The sequence below is a fragment of the Trachypithecus francoisi genome, unplaced genomic scaffold (assembly GCF_009764315.1).
Source record: "Trachypithecus francoisi isolate TF-2019V2 unplaced genomic scaffold, Tfra_2.0 Lachesis_group15, whole genome shotgun sequence".
In the NCBI taxonomy this organism is placed as follows: domain Eukaryota; kingdom Metazoa; phylum Chordata; class Mammalia; order Primates; family Cercopithecidae; genus Trachypithecus; species Trachypithecus francoisi.
The window spans coordinates 18,104,661-18,125,206 of NW_022681460.1; the positions used below are offsets into that span (position 1 = coordinate 18,104,661).

General features: G+C 34.8%; 1 protein-coding gene and 1 long non-coding RNA gene across 5 annotated transcripts in view; one reads left to right on the forward strand and one right to left on the reverse strand.

Annotated features, from left to right (window-relative positions):
- Window positions 1–313: 313 nt before the first annotated feature.
- CEP85L (centrosomal protein 85 like) overlaps window positions 314–20,546 on the reverse strand; it is a 247,426-nt gene continuing 227,193 nt past the window's right edge. For 3 of the 4 annotated variants that reach the window (XM_033234407.1, XM_033234408.1, XM_033234410.1), the window contains 5 exons: window positions 19,953–20,070; window positions 19,425–19,475; window positions 10,107–10,214; window positions 8,651–8,882; window positions 314–5,166 (listed from right to left, as the gene is read on the reverse strand). In XM_033234407.1, coding sequence (XP_033090298.1) covers window positions 5,003–5,166; window positions 8,651–8,882; window positions 10,107–10,214; window positions 19,425–19,475; window positions 19,953–20,070 — 673 coding nt within the window. In that variant the 3' untranslated portion in view covers window positions 314–5,002. The remainder of the gene's footprint in view (window positions 5,167–8,650; window positions 8,883–10,106; window positions 10,215–19,424; window positions 19,476–19,952; window positions 20,071–20,546) is intronic. The other variant, XM_033234409.1, reaches the window with a different exon arrangement.
- LOC117096993 overlaps window positions 6,063–20,546 on the forward strand; it is a 64,346-nt gene continuing 49,862 nt past the window's right edge. The window contains exon 1 of the long non-coding RNA XR_004442749.1: window positions 6,063–7,128. This is a non-coding gene — a long non-coding RNA (uncharacterized LOC117096993). The remainder of the gene's footprint in view (window positions 7,129–20,546) is intronic.

The following is a 20,546-nucleotide window of genomic DNA, read 5'->3' on the forward strand; positions in this document are numbered from 1 at the left end:
CGAGACACAGTGCTATTAACTGGAATGGACACAGGCATGATTTCCTATGTTACAGTACCTGCCATCAGAAAATCTCAGCACCCTTTGTGAGAAGGCCCTGAGAAAAAGCTTTTTTGTAATTGGAAAGAAATCATAAGAGAGAAGGCAGAAGTCTCCATGTTTTAGTCAAAGATTCTCCTGTGCATTTATACAAAGCTTTTACCTAAAAGTCAAGACACCATATTCTTGTCATTGAGAATTCAGAATAGACAGTCTGAAAGTACAAATACATTCTTATATTAACATTAGGCTCTTGAAAGACACAAATCTTTTCATAAAAAATTTATTTCTCTGTAAATACAAATTCCAACATCAACAAACAATAGTCCAGTGGAAAAATACTAGCCATTAACATTGAAAACTTTTTTCTTAATTTAATAAATAGAACTTTGGCATTCAAAATTCTAGCTGTAAACCCTATTAAAAAACAAAACAACAACAACAAAAAATCCCTTTACAAAAAAAGAGGCAAGAATGATAGATTAGAAGGCATAAGCCAACCAGTGGCTTCACATTTTTTTTTTTTTTTTTTTTTTTTTACAATAACTGTATTTCAGTTAAGTCATGAACACTGTATTTACACATGAGGTATTCTGGGTGGTTCAAAAACTGAACCTAGTTTACAAAACCACCAGTCATAGTGACTGATTATACACTGTGCTGTGCTTTTTCATGCAACCACCTAGCACCTTACTACTTCTTGTCATCACAACAATGCGATGTTAAGTTTCATGTTTATGTATTTACCTATACATATATGTACATACACACACACACACACCAATGAATACATTCTAAAGGAGTTTCCAGCTCACTATACAGGGAAGGCTGGGCTCCAAAGCCATATATCTGATAATTCCTCTCATGTTTACTAAGGTATCCACCTAGTAATAAAAAACAGCTCCTTGCTTAAAAAAAAAAAATCCCTTAATCAAGTCTATTTACACAAGAACAAGGTGCAATAATCATCAACATTCTTAGAACTCATATAACATAGAAATAAATGCTTACTGCAGGCAAAAAGGCACAAAAGGTTCTCTCTGTGTACAGCTGCAATAGTGTTATTAGACTTGTTGATTTAAAACTATATTCTTATATTTAGCATTTTTTTAAATAAGAAAAAAAATCCAAAATCTTTCCCCTACATGATTAAATGTATGATATAATCATATGGCAATATGCCACCCACGGCATTTTGGGGCAAAGTTGGAAATTTTGCTGTTTATACCAAATAGGAAATCATTTTTGTTGTTTTGTGAACAGTGAATTGTCAAAAATGGAAACAAAAAGGAATTAACTTTGGCTTGGGGAGTTACAGCCACTGGCAGTTTCAAATGATATAGTCTGAGTGAGCATGGTTATGAAAACTGCTTATTACCATAATTACATATCTACAATGATGCAATTCCTATGTAAGAGAATGCCAATAATCCCAGCTAAAGGTGTGCCTAAGCTGAACTATGCTTTGTAAAAACAGAGTCCATGTTCTCAGCTACTATGTTACTTAATGAACTATTACTGATATTTAAAGAACATTTTCCCAATTAAGTAGCTCCTTTAAAAATATCCTCTAAGAAATTAATAATTCTTGCACTATGACAGAATTACTTGATAAGCTCCTTAATATATCAGAAATGTATGATATTCATTTTAGCAACACTTTCCAGCCCTTGAGATTGTCTCTACAACACGCTATTGAAAGAAGTCTAATTAGGTTTAATAAACTGTCACCACCAAAATAAATTTCGCTAAAATATAATACTGTTAGCATTAAATATTGAATCCTAGGTACCACACTTCTTTTAAAATAACCTCAGGAATATCTTACCTGGCCAGTATTTGTGGTTTTTTGTTTTTGTTTAATTAGAGGCCACTGAAAATTAACAGTTCAAATTAAGTCATCTTACTTTTCTGACCTCAAGTGAAAAGACAGCTATTGTGCCTTTGATTCAGTGAATTTTATCTGTACAGGGAGTTTGGGTCTTTCATTGAGTCAACTGTTAGTTTATCCTTGCTGTAATGTGACTGAGGCCGAATAAGCTCAATTTTAAAACCCAAAAGAACAAAATATGAATACTGGATAAGATACTTCGTAAGGAAACAAGTGTTGGATTCACAAAAAGCATAAATAAAACGAGGTTTCATTATCTAAGGAAATTTTCAAATAGATTCACGTTAAAATTTAGGTGAATTTTCATTTCAGGAATATACTGCTGTTGTAACTTCCATGAACATCCTAGTTCAAACTGGGTTAGATGCTCTAGTGTTGCTATTTGCCCAGTTTATTTGGTCTAACAGTAAAATCTGTTTTTAATGTGATACAGAAGAGGACGTTCTAATACAAGAGGGTGTCCTGGGAAAGGAAAATTTTCTGAAAAATAAAAATAAAAAAGTAAATACTGACAAACCAGAATACTGTTAGTTTCAATTCCCCCACAAAATCCCCCCAAGTCTATCTACTGTTTAGACCCCTTTACAAACTCCAGATTTTAAGAGGACCAATCTATAATTCAACTAACTAAACTAGCACATCTTAACTCCTTTTTTTATGGGGGTTACAGATTTTGGAAACTGAAATGCATCAGCAGTAGTTTGTTAACTTCCTACTAAGTCAAAAATTTTTTAACTTTAGAATTTTATTTTTAAGATATGTGAATTAAACTAATTTCTATAAGTTTTAGAAAGCTAACTTACAAAAACAAATAAATTATTTTATCCCCAACTAAGCCAAAAAACAAAAATGTATCTATAGCAGATTTTTAAAAAACTGTAACGCTTGCTTAAAAACAAAAACAAACAAACATAAAATCCCAAAACATACACTAAAAATCTAGGAGAGCTATTTAAGTAAGAACCTACTAATCCAATTAGTGATTGTTTGCCAATTTGTTCTATTATTTTAGGCAGCCTTTATTTCCAAACTCGTGGGGGAGGGTGGTTGGGATTCTATTCAAAGAGAATGTAAAAATGTTTGCTGCACTTGTGGCTGATCTATTTTAGATGTTCTTATCTACTTTACCATAAAGGACCAAGGCAGAATTCTTTGCATCATATTTTTGGTAGAAATTTACTATACCCTGAATATCTTCAAGCTACTAATGTTAAAAAACCAAGTGAATATAATTAGAAAGTCAAATTCTTACTAGTGACTAAGACCCTCAAGGACTCTGGGATGCAGAAGCACTACAATGTACTGATTTCTTAGTGCCCAGATCCTCAGAAGTAAGAAGAGCAGGAAGGACTCAGGCACTGAACAGAATGAAAATCCGATGTCTTTACAGTGTATTATAACTGATTATTCAACCATAACTATAAAATAATCTATTAAGAGCTGTATAAGCCAATATTTCAAACTGAGTATCTTCCTGGGTAGTCTCCTTGAAGGCCTTGTCTCACATTTTCACTGTTAAATACTTAAGCAAAATCTTTCCTAGATTTCCTAGCCTTTATTCTAGAATGTAAGAAAACAGACATGTGCTATGCCCTTTATCTGGCAAGAAAACAGGCATGTGATATGCTCTTTATAAAATCAGTATTATCCTGCTTGAGTCACACCCTCTGCCCCTCCATCTCTTATTTAGTCTTGACCTAAATGAGACTTGGTTGCATCACAAGATCAAATCAACTTACAAAGGACAAGGAAGGCTTTGGCCATAACTAAGTCTATTCAAAAGAACATAATCAATGCTGATGGCAATAAAACGTATAATCATTCCAAAATACCAAGAGAAACATGGACAAAACTCATTTGGAAGTTTAAATGACTGTATGTCTGCTGGAAAATCAATTGCATTTCATAGTAATACCCTGTAATTCAGATGAAGAACTAACCTCGTCAAGTTCATATCCTATGAAAAACTCTGTTGTTAATGTACTTTATCTAATAAAAGGAATTAAAATACCATTTCAATTTAAAAATTTTTATGCTACTGTTGATTCAGATATAAATAGTATTGGCTTTCTCTTACAGTAGTTTCAACTTTGAAACAGATACAAAACTGTTAAAATGTAAATGTTGAGATTTGGATAAGTAAGCTATCGTTTCAGGGTAACTTTGTTAATCTTTCTTTTATAATAATGATCCAATGTCTTTATTAATTAGATATGGCTTTGTTTACATTGATATATATATGTGTAAATATAAAACATATAAATAAAAAATTGTAAATAGTAAGGAACATGTTAAAATTAGTTCAAGTTATGTTAACCTTTCTTGTAACACATACATTACAACGCTAAGGAAAAAGAGCATCATGTCAAAATTTCACACCTCTTGGGAAATCCACAATCACTCTGGAAAAACAGCTGACATATCTACAGTACTAAAATCAGCTCAACCACAAAACATCCTATCAGTGCAGTAAGTGTTCAAAATACAAATGGTTTTCCCGCTGTACTACCATTACAACACTTGCCTGCTGTTGGAACTCTTGTTCAGCCAGCCACTGAAAATCTGAAAGTACAACACAAGCTTCTATATGAAAGAAATATAAGAATAAACAGCAGGTGCCTTTCTCAGAAGCTCTGCTCTGACCCTAGAAACCCTTACAAATTTGTGAATAAAGCACATGCACACACACAACACACACACATGCACACACAACACACACACATGCACACACAAATACACGAAGCTATAGGATTAAAAGGAAGCCTGCTCCTTCATGTGAAGGGTACTCTTCACAGCTTGGTCCTACAATCAGTAGTTTGAGAATACAGACATTTTTTTTCTTGTAGATTTTATCATATTTTCCAAAGGTAATTTGATTTTTTTTTTTTTTTTTTGCCTGATTAGACAAGCTCCTTCAAAATCTCTTCACTTCCCTTCTCCCCTTCAATAAAACAAATCCACAGAAAAAAAATCCCTATGTGCAAGTCATGTCACTTGCAACCTTCCATTATGAGTCTGTAACACAGCAGCATTTAAACAACAGGTCATTATTGCTGTGGGACTAACACTTGATCACTGAGTAATGCAGCTGTCTCCCATATCCTGAGCATAGCGGTCTGATATTGTAGTCCTTAATTCATCGATGTCTCTTCGTAACTGGCACACATCTGACAGCTTTTTAGTGAGTGTTTCTGTGCTGTGGTCATTCTCAGTCTCTTCAGCTGAACAATTCATTGCTGTGTAAACAAAACATGGAGAGAATATCTCACATTTTTTTGAACAACGACATTTTAGAATTTTCCACCTTAATCATCATGGAAATATAAATGCTGCACACTGAATACCAGTGAGGCCCAGGTTCAAGTTATGTTTAAATCATACATCATTCAATACTAAACAGATCTTATCCACTTGGTCCTTTATAAATTTCACAAATTAAAATGAATTAAATTCACACAGTGATACACACAAGTTCAGCATGTTTAATGGGTAACAATATTCCAAAGTGAAAAAGAGCATACTCTAATGTCTCTCTTCAAGCTCAACTAGAGCACTCAGTTTTTCCCATTTGGCAAAATCTGAAGACCATTTGTGTAGTGAGAAGTGGCATCTTAAATATTTACGAATGCAAAGTGGGTTTATTGCCATGAAAATATTAATTTTCAAATACATAGTGTCACAAACATACATACACACGCACACACACAGAGTGGAGAGCCGGGAGGGCAAATTAAAGAGACAGACAGGGAGAGGGGAGGAAGAGTGAAAGCTAGGACCTTACAATCCCAAACAACTGAATCAGGCTGATAGCTGGTTGCCTTATGGCTAAATAACTGAGGGCCTTGAGTCAGCTAGCTTTTAATTATTTACTTCAGTTCTTCTCTTTGTAAGTATATCTCGACATAAAATCAGGCAGAGCCAGTGATTACAAAAGAAACCTCTCCTTATACCTTCATAGTAGTTTATTGTAGCATAAGAGACAAATGCTAACTGAACGTCTGCCATGATATAGGAACTGTTAGATGTTGAAATCAGAAAAGGAACGGACACAGTGGCTTATTCTCGATGCTTTACACACAATTCCATAAACAAATGAGCACAGTGAGGTACCACAGGTAACCTACCACTATACACAAGTTGCAGTGGCATAAAAGGAAGAAAACAAACAACTAGTCCTAACTGGAGAGGCAACAGTTGCTTGTTCACTGGGTGGGCCAAACTGCAAAATGAACAGAAGTGGAGTCAGAAAGCAAGACAATCTGATAGAATTTGAGAAACCTAAGAAAATCAGTATCTAGGCTCTAAAATGGTAGAGTACAAATTGTGACAAAGGAGAGTACCAAGAAACAAGACTATAGACGTAGGTAGGAGGTAGAAGCTACCTATCTTGACCACAGAGCAGTGTAAGCATTAGGAAACCAGGTTTATAGTTGAGACAGATCTGTCTGGCAACAATGTAAAATGGATTAAGGGGAGGGGGTGAGAAAGATGGTTGTCAGAGAGACCAGTATAGGTGACCGGTTATGCAAACTTAAATTAAGGCAACAGTGCAATGGAGATAGAAGGGCAGGAATGTTAGATGTAGTAAGCAGATGACAGAACTGATAACACTCAATCATCATCAACTGGAGTGAGGGGCAGGGATTGGGCACAGGTGCCAGATGAAGGAAAAAGCAGGGTGGAGAATAAAATCTGGGTTCAAGTGACAGGTGAATGGTGGTGTTACTCACTGAGAAGAGGAACAGTTCAGGGAGGGAAGGAAAGTGTGTTCTGGTTTTGAATGTGTAGAGTCTGTGATGCATTCGAAACAGCCAACTCTAATATACATGGGAATATAATCTGCAACCCAGAGGAGATAAACGTCTGGGTAAAGGAGATAAATGTCTAGGTGAAAGGTATGGCAGCAACAGAAACAACAGGAGTGGATAAGATCACTCAGATAAAGTACTGAATAAAAAGAAACAGACTAAAATCCAGTAACAAAAGGCTTCTGGGGATACCAATAATTAAGTGGCAGAGAAGTCCACAGAAGACAGAGACTGAGCAGTCATAAAGGCAGAAGCAGAACCTAGAGAATGATGTCATGGAAACCAAGGTATGCAGTTTTCAGAAGGACAGGGTGAGCTAATGGAGCCATTAATCGACCAGTTTTTCACAAATCAACTGGCTGGTATAATTTTCACAATGCCAAATATAAGGTAAGGATTCTGGGGTCAAACTTTAAAGACTAGAAGGAGCATTGGGAGGTGGGGGTGGTAAGATTCATATTAGGATAGCTCTACTACTTTATTACTGAAAAACTTAACAAGCCCTACCTTATGATAGTGAAAATGAAGGAGACTCTAAAGTAATTAAAAAGGTGACCAGCTCTAAAATCGTGGAGAAAATGAGTTCCCTTTGTGTGTGAGCTTTGCATCTTGCTCCCAAAAGATACTAAACCACTCCATGTTCACCTGGCAAACTTCTCCACTTCCTCCTCTTAAGAGTGACACTGAACACCAGCTACTCTGTGGAGTCTCCACAGCCCTTCCCATGTAGATTTAACTGATTTTTCCCTCTTGTGCTCCCACTGTCCTTTGTCCTCATCTCAACTATAGCACCTATCACAATGCTCTAATAATTTGGTTAATGTGTGGACAAGGACTGTGTTCAGGTTATCTGCATTACCAGCATCTACTTAGTGTCTGGATCACAGAAGGCATCTGATAAATGTTTACTCCGTGAGTGAATATACTTAAACATTATGTTTTTTTTTCCATATCCACACTTGTGTATGTGTACAAATGTCTATGAAATGAAAGGGACATAATTGAGCACAGATAATGCTTTATTTAACAAGTGATATACTTTGGTCAAGAGCATTGATTTGCCAATAACTATCATGATGCAAAATGGTGGAATCTTTTTGATGAAACTAGGAACAAAACCAGTCACCCCTCTAGTCATACATTAACCATTATATTAGGCAGCTACTAAATATACATGTTGGCTCATAAACCTTATTATGTGGTCTTACTCCATTCCTATGTCCTTTCAAGTTCATTTATTCTCTATTGAAAAGAGACTAACATCCTGATTTGGAACCACATGCAGAGACGGGCGTTTCTGCAAAAGTAGCACAGAAAGGAAGGGATACTGGGATTATTACTGTGGCAGCTCTCACAATTATGTATGGAGGAAGATAGAATTGAGGCCAAGAGTGGATGGATGTCACATTAAGCCAGCAGGTATGCATGACAAAGGCAACAGATCTGTAGGCTGTGAAAACTGGCTCATGTGAAATCACTGGCACTCACGTGAAGCAGCTGCCATAGAACATACACTGCACTGGAAAGCAAAATATTTCTCAAACGTTTTACCAGTGGACAATATGGCTGGGTCGCTTAATCTATGCAACCAACACATAAAAGCAAATAGAAGGTATCATTATTTTTGGGAGAGTCAATGGGAAGTCACACCTAACTATCACTCTACTCACTTATTTACAGATTCAAGATAGGAAACATCACCAGGCATTCTGCCAAGTGGCAGTAAATGTCAGCTATAACCCCACTCACTTCTAGCAATGAAGTAATAACAGGTATACATAAACCCACAGACTGATTCTAAGTAGGAAAGGAGATTACAAAAATAAACAGAGAAAAGGCAGTCAGAAGTTCCTGATTCATGAAGACACGTTTCTAATTGCCACAAAGTAAGGACAAGTCATCAGACACTTACATCTTATTCCCAGTAATAATGAAAGATTAGGCTCCTTGCCCTGAGCACGCTGATTAAGAATACTGCACAATGCTTTCAAGTCAAACAAACAACAGGACATTTCCTTGAACAGCTGATCAATCACAGTCAAATCAAATAGTGGCCGTTTGGAAAGAACTGTCTGCTGCCTAGATTGGTCAGCTTCCTGGCCCTGATCCAATAAAGAGCATGTCTCATCTGTTTGTCTTTGGTTCTGCAAGGATAAATAAAACAAACATCAGATTGTTATAAGAAAGGAAAGGTACTCAAAGCCATACAGGTTAACATTTTCCCCCAAGTCTATCAACAAAACAGTGGAGTCATATTGTATGCACACTAACCAAATTCAACTACAAATATGCAGTGGAAAAAAAAAAACACACATAGAAAAATAACAATTTAAATAGTGGAAATTGTTTCTCTGTGCCATCTGATACTTTAGTGTATATCCAAAGGAGGAAACATAAATCCAGTCTCTGTTTCTAGGAGTCTCTCACGTAATAAGCATGTTGGTTGTGTATGTATTTTTCTGTGTTGGGCCTCACTCTGTACAGTCATGACTCACTACTGCAGCCTTGACCTCCTTAGGCTCTGCTCATCCTCCCACCTCAGCCTCCTGAATATCTGGGACCACAGGTAAACACCATCACGCCTGGCTAATTTTTGTATTTTTTTGTAGAGAGAGGGTTTTGTCACATTGCGTAAACTGGTCTCAAACTCCTGGGGTGAAGTGATCTGCCCACCTCAGGTTCCCAAAACAAAGTATTAGGATTACAGGTGTGAGCCACCACACCCAGCCTGTATTTTTCTATAATGAGATTTATTCCAAGAATAAAAAGAACTACAAAGTAACTCTGAACCTCACACTCTGTGGTTTTTATTGTTAGTAGCAATAGTGATTTAATTACTTTGAAACTACTTTTTGCATGTTGGTGGGAGGAAAGCATCTATGTTAAGGTTGATAAGAAGCAAAAACTTCAATGTAAGAGACAAAGAAATACAAGTATAAAATCAAAGAAGAAAGAAAAGAAAAACCCAACAACTCTGAATTGCTGACCCCCAAAATTGCTACCTTCTTATCCTGAAAACTGCTAATTAAAGGTAACTTTAATTAGCTTTCCAATTGGAACTGTATTTCAGAATAACTCAACAGCCTGGGGCGATGGCGAAAAAACTTTTTTATAGATGAATGCCAGCTAATAAATATAATAAATATATACTGTACTGTAATTATGTGAAACTGTATTCTAAAACACAACAGAACTAAAGGCTTGTCTTTTTATAATAATTTTGGTAAGAAATAATGGAATTAACTAACAGACATATCAAAATCATGTCTTTAATCTGAAAATGCTCTATTAATATCTATAAAAATAAGCATCTGCTTAAATAGGTAGTGAATCATTCTTTCAAAGCAAATCGAATTTCTTCTACTCACTTCAAGCAATGCTTTTGTTAATCTCTGTACGTTTCTTTCTTTCTTTTCCAGCTCTTCCATCATCTTTTGAGTGGTCAGTTTTTCTTTAGAAAGCTTTCCTTGCATAGACTAGAATTTTTTAAAAATTGGAAAGCAAAACAGGTTAACATGTAAAGAGAAATCTCAAACAGAAGTAAGTTGGAATGTTGGCTCTGAATACTTTAGATCTTCTTTCCTCCCTATCCCCTTGGAGAATGAAGCCTTCACTTTTAAATTAATCCTTATCAGTTAGAGAGTGGCTGAATCCAAATAAAAAAGAAAAAGAAATGCCAGTTTCCCAGAATACATTTGGATTTTTAAAAATTACAGTTTTTACCAAGGAAGTTTTTAATTTGTATAAAACATGTCAAATCTGAAGTTCCTACTTAATGTGGTATTACAAACAGTTCTTATTTCATTAACTTTTTATATGTTGAGAGTGTATTAGCAACAAATCTATACTTTTGTTTTACATTTTGCTTACAGTTAATGAGATGCAAGATAATAAGATCATGATATCATCCCTATTTTCTATCATTTGAAACATAGCTCCCACCTTTCAGTGTATAGTATTTCAAGCAGTAAATATACCGTGAACTCTGGTCAAAGGTCTATTATGGGAATTTGATAAGCTAATTTCCTTCTTACTCCTTATAAAATTGCAAATTATCTAGACATGACACTATGGTGAGTATGCCAAAGCAGCATAAAGGACATTTTGAGTCTTTGGTTAGTGTCTTATTTTTCACTTATATATTAAACGAAAAAAATTCCATACACCCATTAGTGAATTCTAAGCGTTTCTATCAACTATTTTCCTTTTATTAGATGACAAAATCAATAAACATATGACCAGAAGAGAGGTATCATTTTATTTCAGATCTGTATTTAGTCTCAACTCTGACAATATTTCAAGTTGCTGACCACCTAGAGAGGTATCATTTGATTTCAGGTCTGTATTTAGTCTCAATTCTGACAATATTACAGGTTGCTGACCACCTAAATAGCACACAATCTACTACAAAGATATTTTCCTCACATTATCTTTGGATGGAATAAGAAAAGATAGCTATCACCATGGGTTGAAATAAGACTCCATAAATATAAAGCAGTTTTATCGGTAACAGATATTCAAACTTGTTGCTTTTAAATTTCATTTGTCTGCTAAACTCTGAAAAAAAATATTACATTTAGTAACTCCGAAGTTGGATAGAAATGAATCAAATTCTGTAACAAGTGTTTCTCCTTCCAGGGAAAAGTTGTTTTATATTCCACAAAGATGAGTCTCACAGCACAAAGTCAGTATGTGGCTCTCTGAATATGTGCATTATTGAAAACTGAAATTTCCTTTGTAACTTCATTAGATTGAATCAAACCTTATTTGATTAAATGAACATGGAGATTTATTCACCTAGCTGAAGATCTATGTTTTCTGGCTTAACACGATTATTTGGCTGGAATCCAGAATTCAACCTAAATTTTCTCAAGATTTGTGACTGTTTATTAGAATTACAGAAGAAAGGCATCATAGACATACTACTCAAACTCACACTCTAACAACAACAAAAAACTAAACCCAAGAGGCGTGTTTTCACGATATAATTAATATATATAACAGAATAATTATAATAATGATACATTATAATAGAATATAGTTCTTTAAAAGTGTTTTATATTTGTACCAATTCAGAGTCATGTTGAATGTGACTAATAATTAGCTAATAAATCCAACTAATATGTCCCTATGTAAGGCTGATTTTAATCAATGCAGAAACAGGCAATCTTCTCCATCAGAAAAACTGAAACTGTCTGGCAGTAGTGTCATTTACACAAAAAGGAAAATCAGATTTCTCTTATGTTGCCTGAGTTCAAGGGAAGTTATCAAGAAGCACTTTAATAGGTAAAAGACATTGCAGATAGGCTTATTCTGAAAGGACCAAGTGCTGTACAATCTCTAGGATAATACTAGGTATGAGTGCTATAGTTGTCTGACAATAACATTTCGTCTGAAACATTAATTCTCTATCCTAAATTGCATTAAGATACGTTTAAAAGATAAGAAAACAAGAAAGAAATTCTATCAAGAATAGTGTGTGTTATTTTACAAATACCTTTTGCAGAGCATTTTTTTTGAAATCTCTTAAGCTCTTAAAATATACTTGCTCAAACTGGTAGTACTTTACAATGCATAAATGAAATAATCTCATGTTTTCTGAAATGAGTGTTTAGCTTTGTGAATTTCACAATAACGGTTTATCATTCACTAGACATGTAGTGGATTAACAAAATTAAAAATTAATTTGCAAAAACCTACAACAGCTCTCAAATTCTCAGTTTAATCATGACATTTTAAAATTCTGCTAAGGTACTAACCTACAAGGTCTTTATAATGATCATCTTTGAAGTTGAAAAGTGGTATTAAGCAAATTTACTGTTTTGATGTAAGTATCGAGAAATGCCCCATTTACAAATAGCTTAAATGAGGGAAAACCAGGTGCGCCTTAGTTAACAGATTCTATATAATCCACAAACCTAATTTAAAAGGAATTATTTTGAAAGTAAATTTATGTTAACATTTTTACTGCACATATATACACATAAACATGCTTAACCACATAAGCAATTCACAAGGAACTTTCCTTCATGCAATCATTCATTCAGCAAAAATCATTGCCAAACACTGCTCTGTTCATTGAGTGATACATCAGTGAACAAAACAGTCAAAACTCTTGGCCCCTGTGAAACTTTATACCAGGAGAAAAAAGACCAAAAGAAATAAAATAAATATTCAAGTTACACAGTATCATATATTAGAATTTGACTAGTGCTGTGGAGAACAAACAGAGCACAGTAAGGGTCAGGAGGCTGAAATCTCAGGTAAGCAAGGGTTTGAAGGATGAAAGACTGTGTCCCAGAGATACCCAGAGAGTTTCTGTCACTACAAAGGTTCTGGGACAGATGGTGTCTTCTGTGTTTGAGAAAAAGTAAGAGAGCCAGGATGGCTGAGAATAGTAGGAGAAAGAGTCAGAGAAGGAAGACAGCATACAGAACAGATTGTATAGGGCCTCAGAAATCAGTATAAGAACTTTGATTTTTATTCTGGAAAAAAATGAGGATCCACTGAAGAGTTCTGAGCACAGACATGATGTAATCTGATTTTTGTTCAAAAGGATCACTTAACCTAATGAGAGTATACTGTACACAGGAAAGGGTAGAAGCATAAAGAAATAACCCAGATGAGAAAGGAAGATGGCTTGGAACGGGGTGGCAGTGGAGGAGGCAAGGAAAAGAGGTCAGATTCTAGACATACTTTCAAGGCAGTAGAATTTGCTGACAAATGCGAGGTAAGTGAGGAGTCAAGGATAAGTCCAGGATACCTGGACTGAACAAATGGAAGGGCACAGATGCCATTAATAGGAAGTCTGAAATGTATATAGCAGGGTGTTTATTTTGGTGATGGGGAGATAAGAGATAGAAAAAAGAGGCTTTTTTATGTTTCTAAGAATCTAAGACAACGTACAGCTCAAATTCCTTTCCTAAGTTAGTTATCATCTTGTAACTTGATAAAACTTTGAAAACAAAATGTCTGGAGTTCTGCTTCTAGCATGACAAGGTGAGGAGCTCCACAGACCCACCCCTCAATGAAATTGATGAATATTATAATTTAAAATTTCTGGAAATGGTCCTAAGAGCATATAGCAAATGAAGAAACATTTACTCAAGAAAATCTCTGCTTCACAAAAGGATTCTAGGAGGAAAAAAATGAAACAAAACTCAACTCCATTTCTGCCTTCTCACATCTCATTGGGATGGAAATTCTACTTCAGACTGACAGAGCCAATAACACAGGATTCCCTCTCCTCCCAAATCCTAGTTAGAGAGTTCTCTTCTCAGAAAAGATAGGGGATCAACATTTATCATCCTAGCAAAGGCTGTTTTAGGCAAGCACATACAACCAAGAGGTGGGGGGCTCCCCTCTACCCAGATCCCCTTATGGGATGGAAGCTTACATTGAGTGCAGAACCCTTGACCCTTGGCCCAGCTTGTGGGGCACTGGTTCTATGCTGGGAGAGGCAAGTCAAAAAGACGTAGACAAATTAGCCGGGCGAGGTGGCGGGCGCCTGTAGTCCCAGCTACTCGGGAGGCTGAGGCAGTTCTCTGGCGTGAATCCGGGAGGCGGAGCTTGCAGTGAGCTGAGATCCGGCCACTGCACTCCAGCCTGGGCGGCAGAGCGAGACTCCGTCTCAAAAAAAAAAAAAAAAAAGACGTAGACCTGCTGCCCCAATTCACTCCAGTGAGTGTTCAGCTACTAGAGTGGGGATACCATTCAGAAGTTTGTCACTGTCCCCACACCAATTAACCTGGCTTAAGAGATTTTCCTGAGGAAAAGTAGGCCATAGAACTAGAAGTTCCAAATGTCTCTCTATAGGAATTCACTTCATTTGCAACAGTGGGACGTTCAAGCCTTAGAGCACTCAAAAACATTGGAGGTTGTGGTGAAAGGCAGTGGGCAGGATACTATTAGACCCATTAGCCCTATAAGCTAAATCCATAGACTAATTACTTTCCCAGGGAGAAACAGAGAAATAGCTGTGAAGAATACTCCTGAGGTCAGAACAAATCTCAAACACTAACCTAATGAACTATTCCTTCAAAAGAGCTAGAATGGATCAGTTTGCGAAGCAATTTATGCCACAGGGTATTGTTGAAAACAACAGAATGATTGGCTGACAATTAGTGGAGCCTAACAGCTGGATATGGTCAAGAGTCACAAAAAACCACATACACATTTGTATGAAATGTTTAAAATAGGTATATTTATAGAGATAGGAAGTGGATCAGAGGTTGCTTATGGCTGGAGAAGTGTATGGGGGCTTAGGGAAATGACAAAAATGAGGCTTCCATTTGAGATGATAAAAATGTTCTAAAATTGACTGTGGTCTTGGTTCCACTTATCTGTGAATATACTAAAAAGTACTGAATTGAACACGAATTGAAGGTGACTTATATCTTAATAAAACTATTACTGCTTGAGTTCCTTGTCTTCTAACTTCTGGAAAAAATGTATTTTCTGGTTTATAAGTGAGATCTACCAAAATACGTTAAATGTGTTTGATGACACCTAAGTATCTTAGAAACTAAACTTGTTTTTTAAATTTAAATCTCAGTCTTTCTCTCCAGTTCCCACTCTTTGGTCCACTGAGCATGCTGAGGATTGTAATACTTCCTAAATGCTCTAGTTCTACTGCCAGACCATATGGCAAAGTTAGGGACTGCCTGAGGAACTTAATAATACATAATTCAACTTCATCCCAGAGACACTGATTCATTAGGTTCACAATAGGGCCCAGAAATACATATCTTAAAAAGTATTACAAATAATGTGAAAATTCATATAGATTTGGTGACTACTTACAGCACAAATAGGCCCAAGAACATTCTTCCATGACTCAAGTGAGCTGTCTTCCCTCGTACAACTCCCCACCCTGACATAACTGATTTTTCAAAAGTTAAATCCACCTTTTACACATTTTTTCTGACGTATCTTAATTATGCAACTATAACATGCATACAACAGATCTACATGAACAGTAAAGACTGTTCTCTTTACCAGCACAAAGACTATAGTGAGTGTTTTTTTTTTTTTTTTTTTAAGCCACTTTTCTTTTCATAGAAGGCATTATTTGGCTGTCAGGTTTTTCAAAATTTAGTATTAATTTCTAATAAGAATACTTTTAGTTTTTCACTCATCATATGCAATTGTACAGAAGTAAATGGTTTCAAAATTAAACTTTAGAAAAAGTACTTTATTTCAAGACATAACAATTCGGATAACAAAAAAAATAGGAGATAAACATCACACAATGTTAATGGGAAAACATTAAAGCAATCGATATTTAAAGGAGTTATGTTCTACCTATAAGACATTCCATTGACTTATGATCCATTTTCCCACTATTTCTATTGAGAAAAACTGCTAGATGAAGGATTTATGAGATCTGCTAAAAATTGGAATAGAATTTTCTTAGGCTGTGGGAACATCTCGATGTGTTATAAATAGAACAGACTGTCACAATTTTGAGACTGGTGGTTCCAACCACGCCCGAGTAAACAGTCTTAAATGTCCTCTAACGTATTATTCTGTCTTCTGTCACAGTATAATTTGCTATTGATAGCTGTCAATTCAGACAGGCCATTTAAATGCCTAAGTTCTTGCAATTAGTAAATATTTTAATGTCAGAGAAAACAAGCAAACATTACAAACCTCTACATCCTCTGCCAAAAGATTACAATAACAGGTCACTGAAAAAGGCTTACGGATGTAAAATGTGCTTTTGAGAAATAAGTAAGAAGGAAGGTAATGCCCAATGAAGAACTCAATCATATTCTGACTGTAGCCATATGTTCATGGAACTGACATGGAACATTTTACCGCAAAATGTCTTTATATACTGTATACTGACAGAATAAAAAACCTATAGAAGAAGCAGCCAGGCTAGCTCTACTAGTTTTATGGATATAACGAAGGGCAACACTTCTAAAAGGTCAATGAGTAAACAAGGTATTTATGTCAGTTAACAATATGACCTAGACAGCTGAACAAAACAGTAGATAAATCTGTATTTTTACAGCAGTAAACTCAATTTCCAAATTAGCATATACTTTTACATGAAGTATTACTTTTTCTATATTCAACAACAAATATAGTATAACTAGTAGAGGAATTATTTCTCTCCAACTTCGAAAGCTGTGAATAAATAAACGTGCCAGTGATCTATAATAGGTAAGTATTTGACTTCTGTGGCAAAATAATAAACTATAGCTGTATTTTGAACACAGCATCTAAATATGAAACAATGCCCTATTTTTATCTCCTATAAATTGGACATAAAATGTACATGGCCTGGGATTTTATTTTTCCCTTTTGAGTGTAAATTTGAACTATATGAATAACTTGCTTATTCCCAAGGAAATGCAGTGCACCAAATCAAGACAAATGAACTTCAAACGAATTTGGTGTTCTCGACAATTTGCAAAGACATAAAGAGGCAGTAACACATGAAATTCTAACAGTACCAAGTTATCTTTGCCTACTGAATACTCCAAAATGGAAAAACATCCAAGCACTGTGGAGGAAGAAAGAATATCCAAACTATAGCGACAGTGAGTTTTTACATAAAATTAGTACTATAGTGATAGTCAAAATGCATAATTAGAAATAATTGGGAGGCTCTCTGCTATCCTTAATTATACTTATAATATACTTATAATATAAGTATTAATATACTTAATATAAATATAAGTATTTTGTGTTATTTTGGATAGGCGGAGATATTTGAAGAAATTCAAAAACAGAGCTATAGCATATGGAAAGGACATCATAATCTACATAGGTACAAGCTGGCCATTCTTTATGTAAGCAGATAAGGAAAAATCAGACAGCTTTAAAGAAGTAGGAAGTGAAGGGAGTTGCTCTATTAGGTATATCAGTTTGATAATATACCCATTAATTATGTCTATTAACCACAATAGAAAGCAACAGGAATATTTTTTCAACCCAAAGTGTTCTTTTCAGTGTCTCCAGTGCTAGGGAAGTAATTAGTGTTCCTCTTTTCAGAATAAGCAATATTTTCAGGTTTTTATAGAGCATATACCTTTTAGAAAAAGGTTGTCAAAAATGACCAAATACAAACAAAATTTCTGTCTTTTTAAATGATGAGGGGCCAAAAAATAACATGAGTTTAAAACTAGTAAAGAATTTTCTCATTATGTGAGTCATATTCATCTCCAGCTTTGCTATTCAAATACCATCTTCACAAATATAGCTATTTTGGCCAGCTACCAACACTTATTGTCTGTCTCTGTGACCTAAATCTATAGATCTCTGTCTCTAGATTTGCAGACCTTGATGGTCAGAATGGGTAAATGAGATGCTAAGAACAAAAAAGAAAAGAAATCCAAAAAAGATAGCCATTGATTCAAAAGACAAGACAACAGAATTAATGATTAGAGTGTCTAGGCCCAAATATTTGGAAGTAAATGCATCTCATTAATTTTATTTCAATTCTCCACATAGCTTGAAGAAATAAAAGATTTGTGTTTGCTGAAGCATTTTAATAACAAAGAACAGTATGGCCTATAATTGCATATTCTTCTACATATTCATTTATGTATGGTCATGACATATTTACATGTGACTACAGACTTGGTTAACATGTAAGAGTAAATTGCAGTAAGATGCCTCCACAAATGGGGAAAAAAATGCACATTTCAATGAATGCAAATATATACTGAACACCTATAATGTGACAGTATGTGATAAATGAAATCTTACAAGTCATTAAAGTTTCAATGCCAAAGTTCATGTGTTGATTATTCTTAATTTAGATTGAGATAACTTGTATTAGATTTACTACTTGGAAAATGTGCCCAAGTAAAATAGAAATTTCTTGAATTATGGTCCAGAATAAGTCACATAACAATGGCTGAGAAAATCTAACAATCTAGAGATTCTAATGGGTTATGGAACAACTGAAGTTATGTCTGTAGGAATACAAAATAAAGTTTATAACCTTTGTCAATCAATCCATCAGGCTCATACATTTATTGATAAATAATACAAACAAAAGACAAACAAAGAAGACTGTATATAATGGCAAATCACTTACTACTTTTACTTTGATTTTAAGAAGTAACAATAAAATTAGGAGGTATAAAGCTAAACATTTTTCAGCAAAAGATGTCCAATGGCTTCCCATCACACTTAGAATAACTACCTCACAATTCCTGAACTCCAGGCTAACAGACTGTGCTGTTCTTAGAGCATACCAGTCATATAAAGGGCACTTGTTTCTCCCTTTGCTTGAAATGCTCTTGCCCTGGATGTCTTCATTCAGATCCCTGTTCAAATATTGCCTCTTCAGGAAAAACATCACGACCACTCTATTAAATGTAGCACTCTCCAGCCTACTTAATTTTTTAAAATAACATTTTTAACAGCAATTTTTTTCATGGCACCTGGCATTCATTATATTGGTTTTGTATTCTCTCCAACTCACCCCACTAGAATGGTCAGGCATGTGACTTGTTCACTGATGAATCTTTATAATTTTTGAAGGATTAATTTACCAAACAGCAAAAACTGGAAGATTAATATTAAAGAATTTGCAACTCTACCTCAGTGCTATACATATTATCTTTCCATACAATATATGCATGCTTTAATATATGCAGGTTAAATAAGCATAAAGAGTATATCAGAATATAGCTAAATTAAAATAAGCACAAAATATTCCTTACCTGAATTTCTAAAATCATTCTGTCAATCTCATCTTGTTGGCTGTCTATTATCTAAAACAAAAAAATAAATACATCTGATTCAAATAATTTTTACATGGCTTCTTAAAAGTACCAACATTTCAAGAAAACATAGCACAGAAATTTATAAATTTATTGTTAAGAAGGGTCTTTTTAAAAAACTGAAAGTATCCTTATGATTTGGATCACACAAGTATAAAACTACAGAAGACTTCCTCTAGTTCTTGATAAAACTTTTCTCAAATTTATACAATTTTTAAGAATAACTTTGAGACAGACTGAATAATTAAGGAATGAAAAAGATATCCTTTTGTTTTGACTTTTATTTCAATTATTTAATTTGGTTTGAATTGCTATGGTCCTTCAAACAAAGACATTCAAACTAGAAATTATATAAGCAATTAAATATTAACAAAATATAAATCACATAAAGTAGCTATAAATTATGTATCTATACACACATATCCACTTAGTATGGATTTCTCGTTTATGATCAAGGTATCTACTGACCTTACTAGCAGTCTCATTTTGTTGTCTGAGATTATCATTTTCATTCTGAAGCTGTTTTGCATCTAACATGGGAAGGCGGATTCCATCTTCAAGGCATCTTTCTACTTTTTGTTGCAAACTATTTCAAAAGACAATTATATGATGAAAATAAGCTGTATTTGCTGATTTTGGTAATGATTTCAACATAACTGATGTCCTTTTTAGGTTCTACATTTTTTAATCAACCAATAAGCAAGACCCACAGACAGTATATGAAAAAGTGTTATCTATATTTCATACAAGTAAGAAGGGTCCATAGTTAGCTAGAGGCTGATCACCTTTTCAGAAATGGCAAATTTTGAGACCAGAGTTGCTCAGTATGTGACATCCTTAGGCCCAGATGAAGTTCTTCATTACCCAAATCTGAGCTCTGAAGTCTAACTCGTGTTCTTTACTTTTCCTCTAAAAGCAGGGTTCCTTGATTAAGATGACTGTTGTACAGAACCTAAGAATATGTATACACATCTTTTGTCCTTTATTCTAAGCTCAGCAGAAGTTTGCTTGTAAGAATAGCTGTTGCCTAAACCATCAGAATTACATTTCCCTTTCATTTCC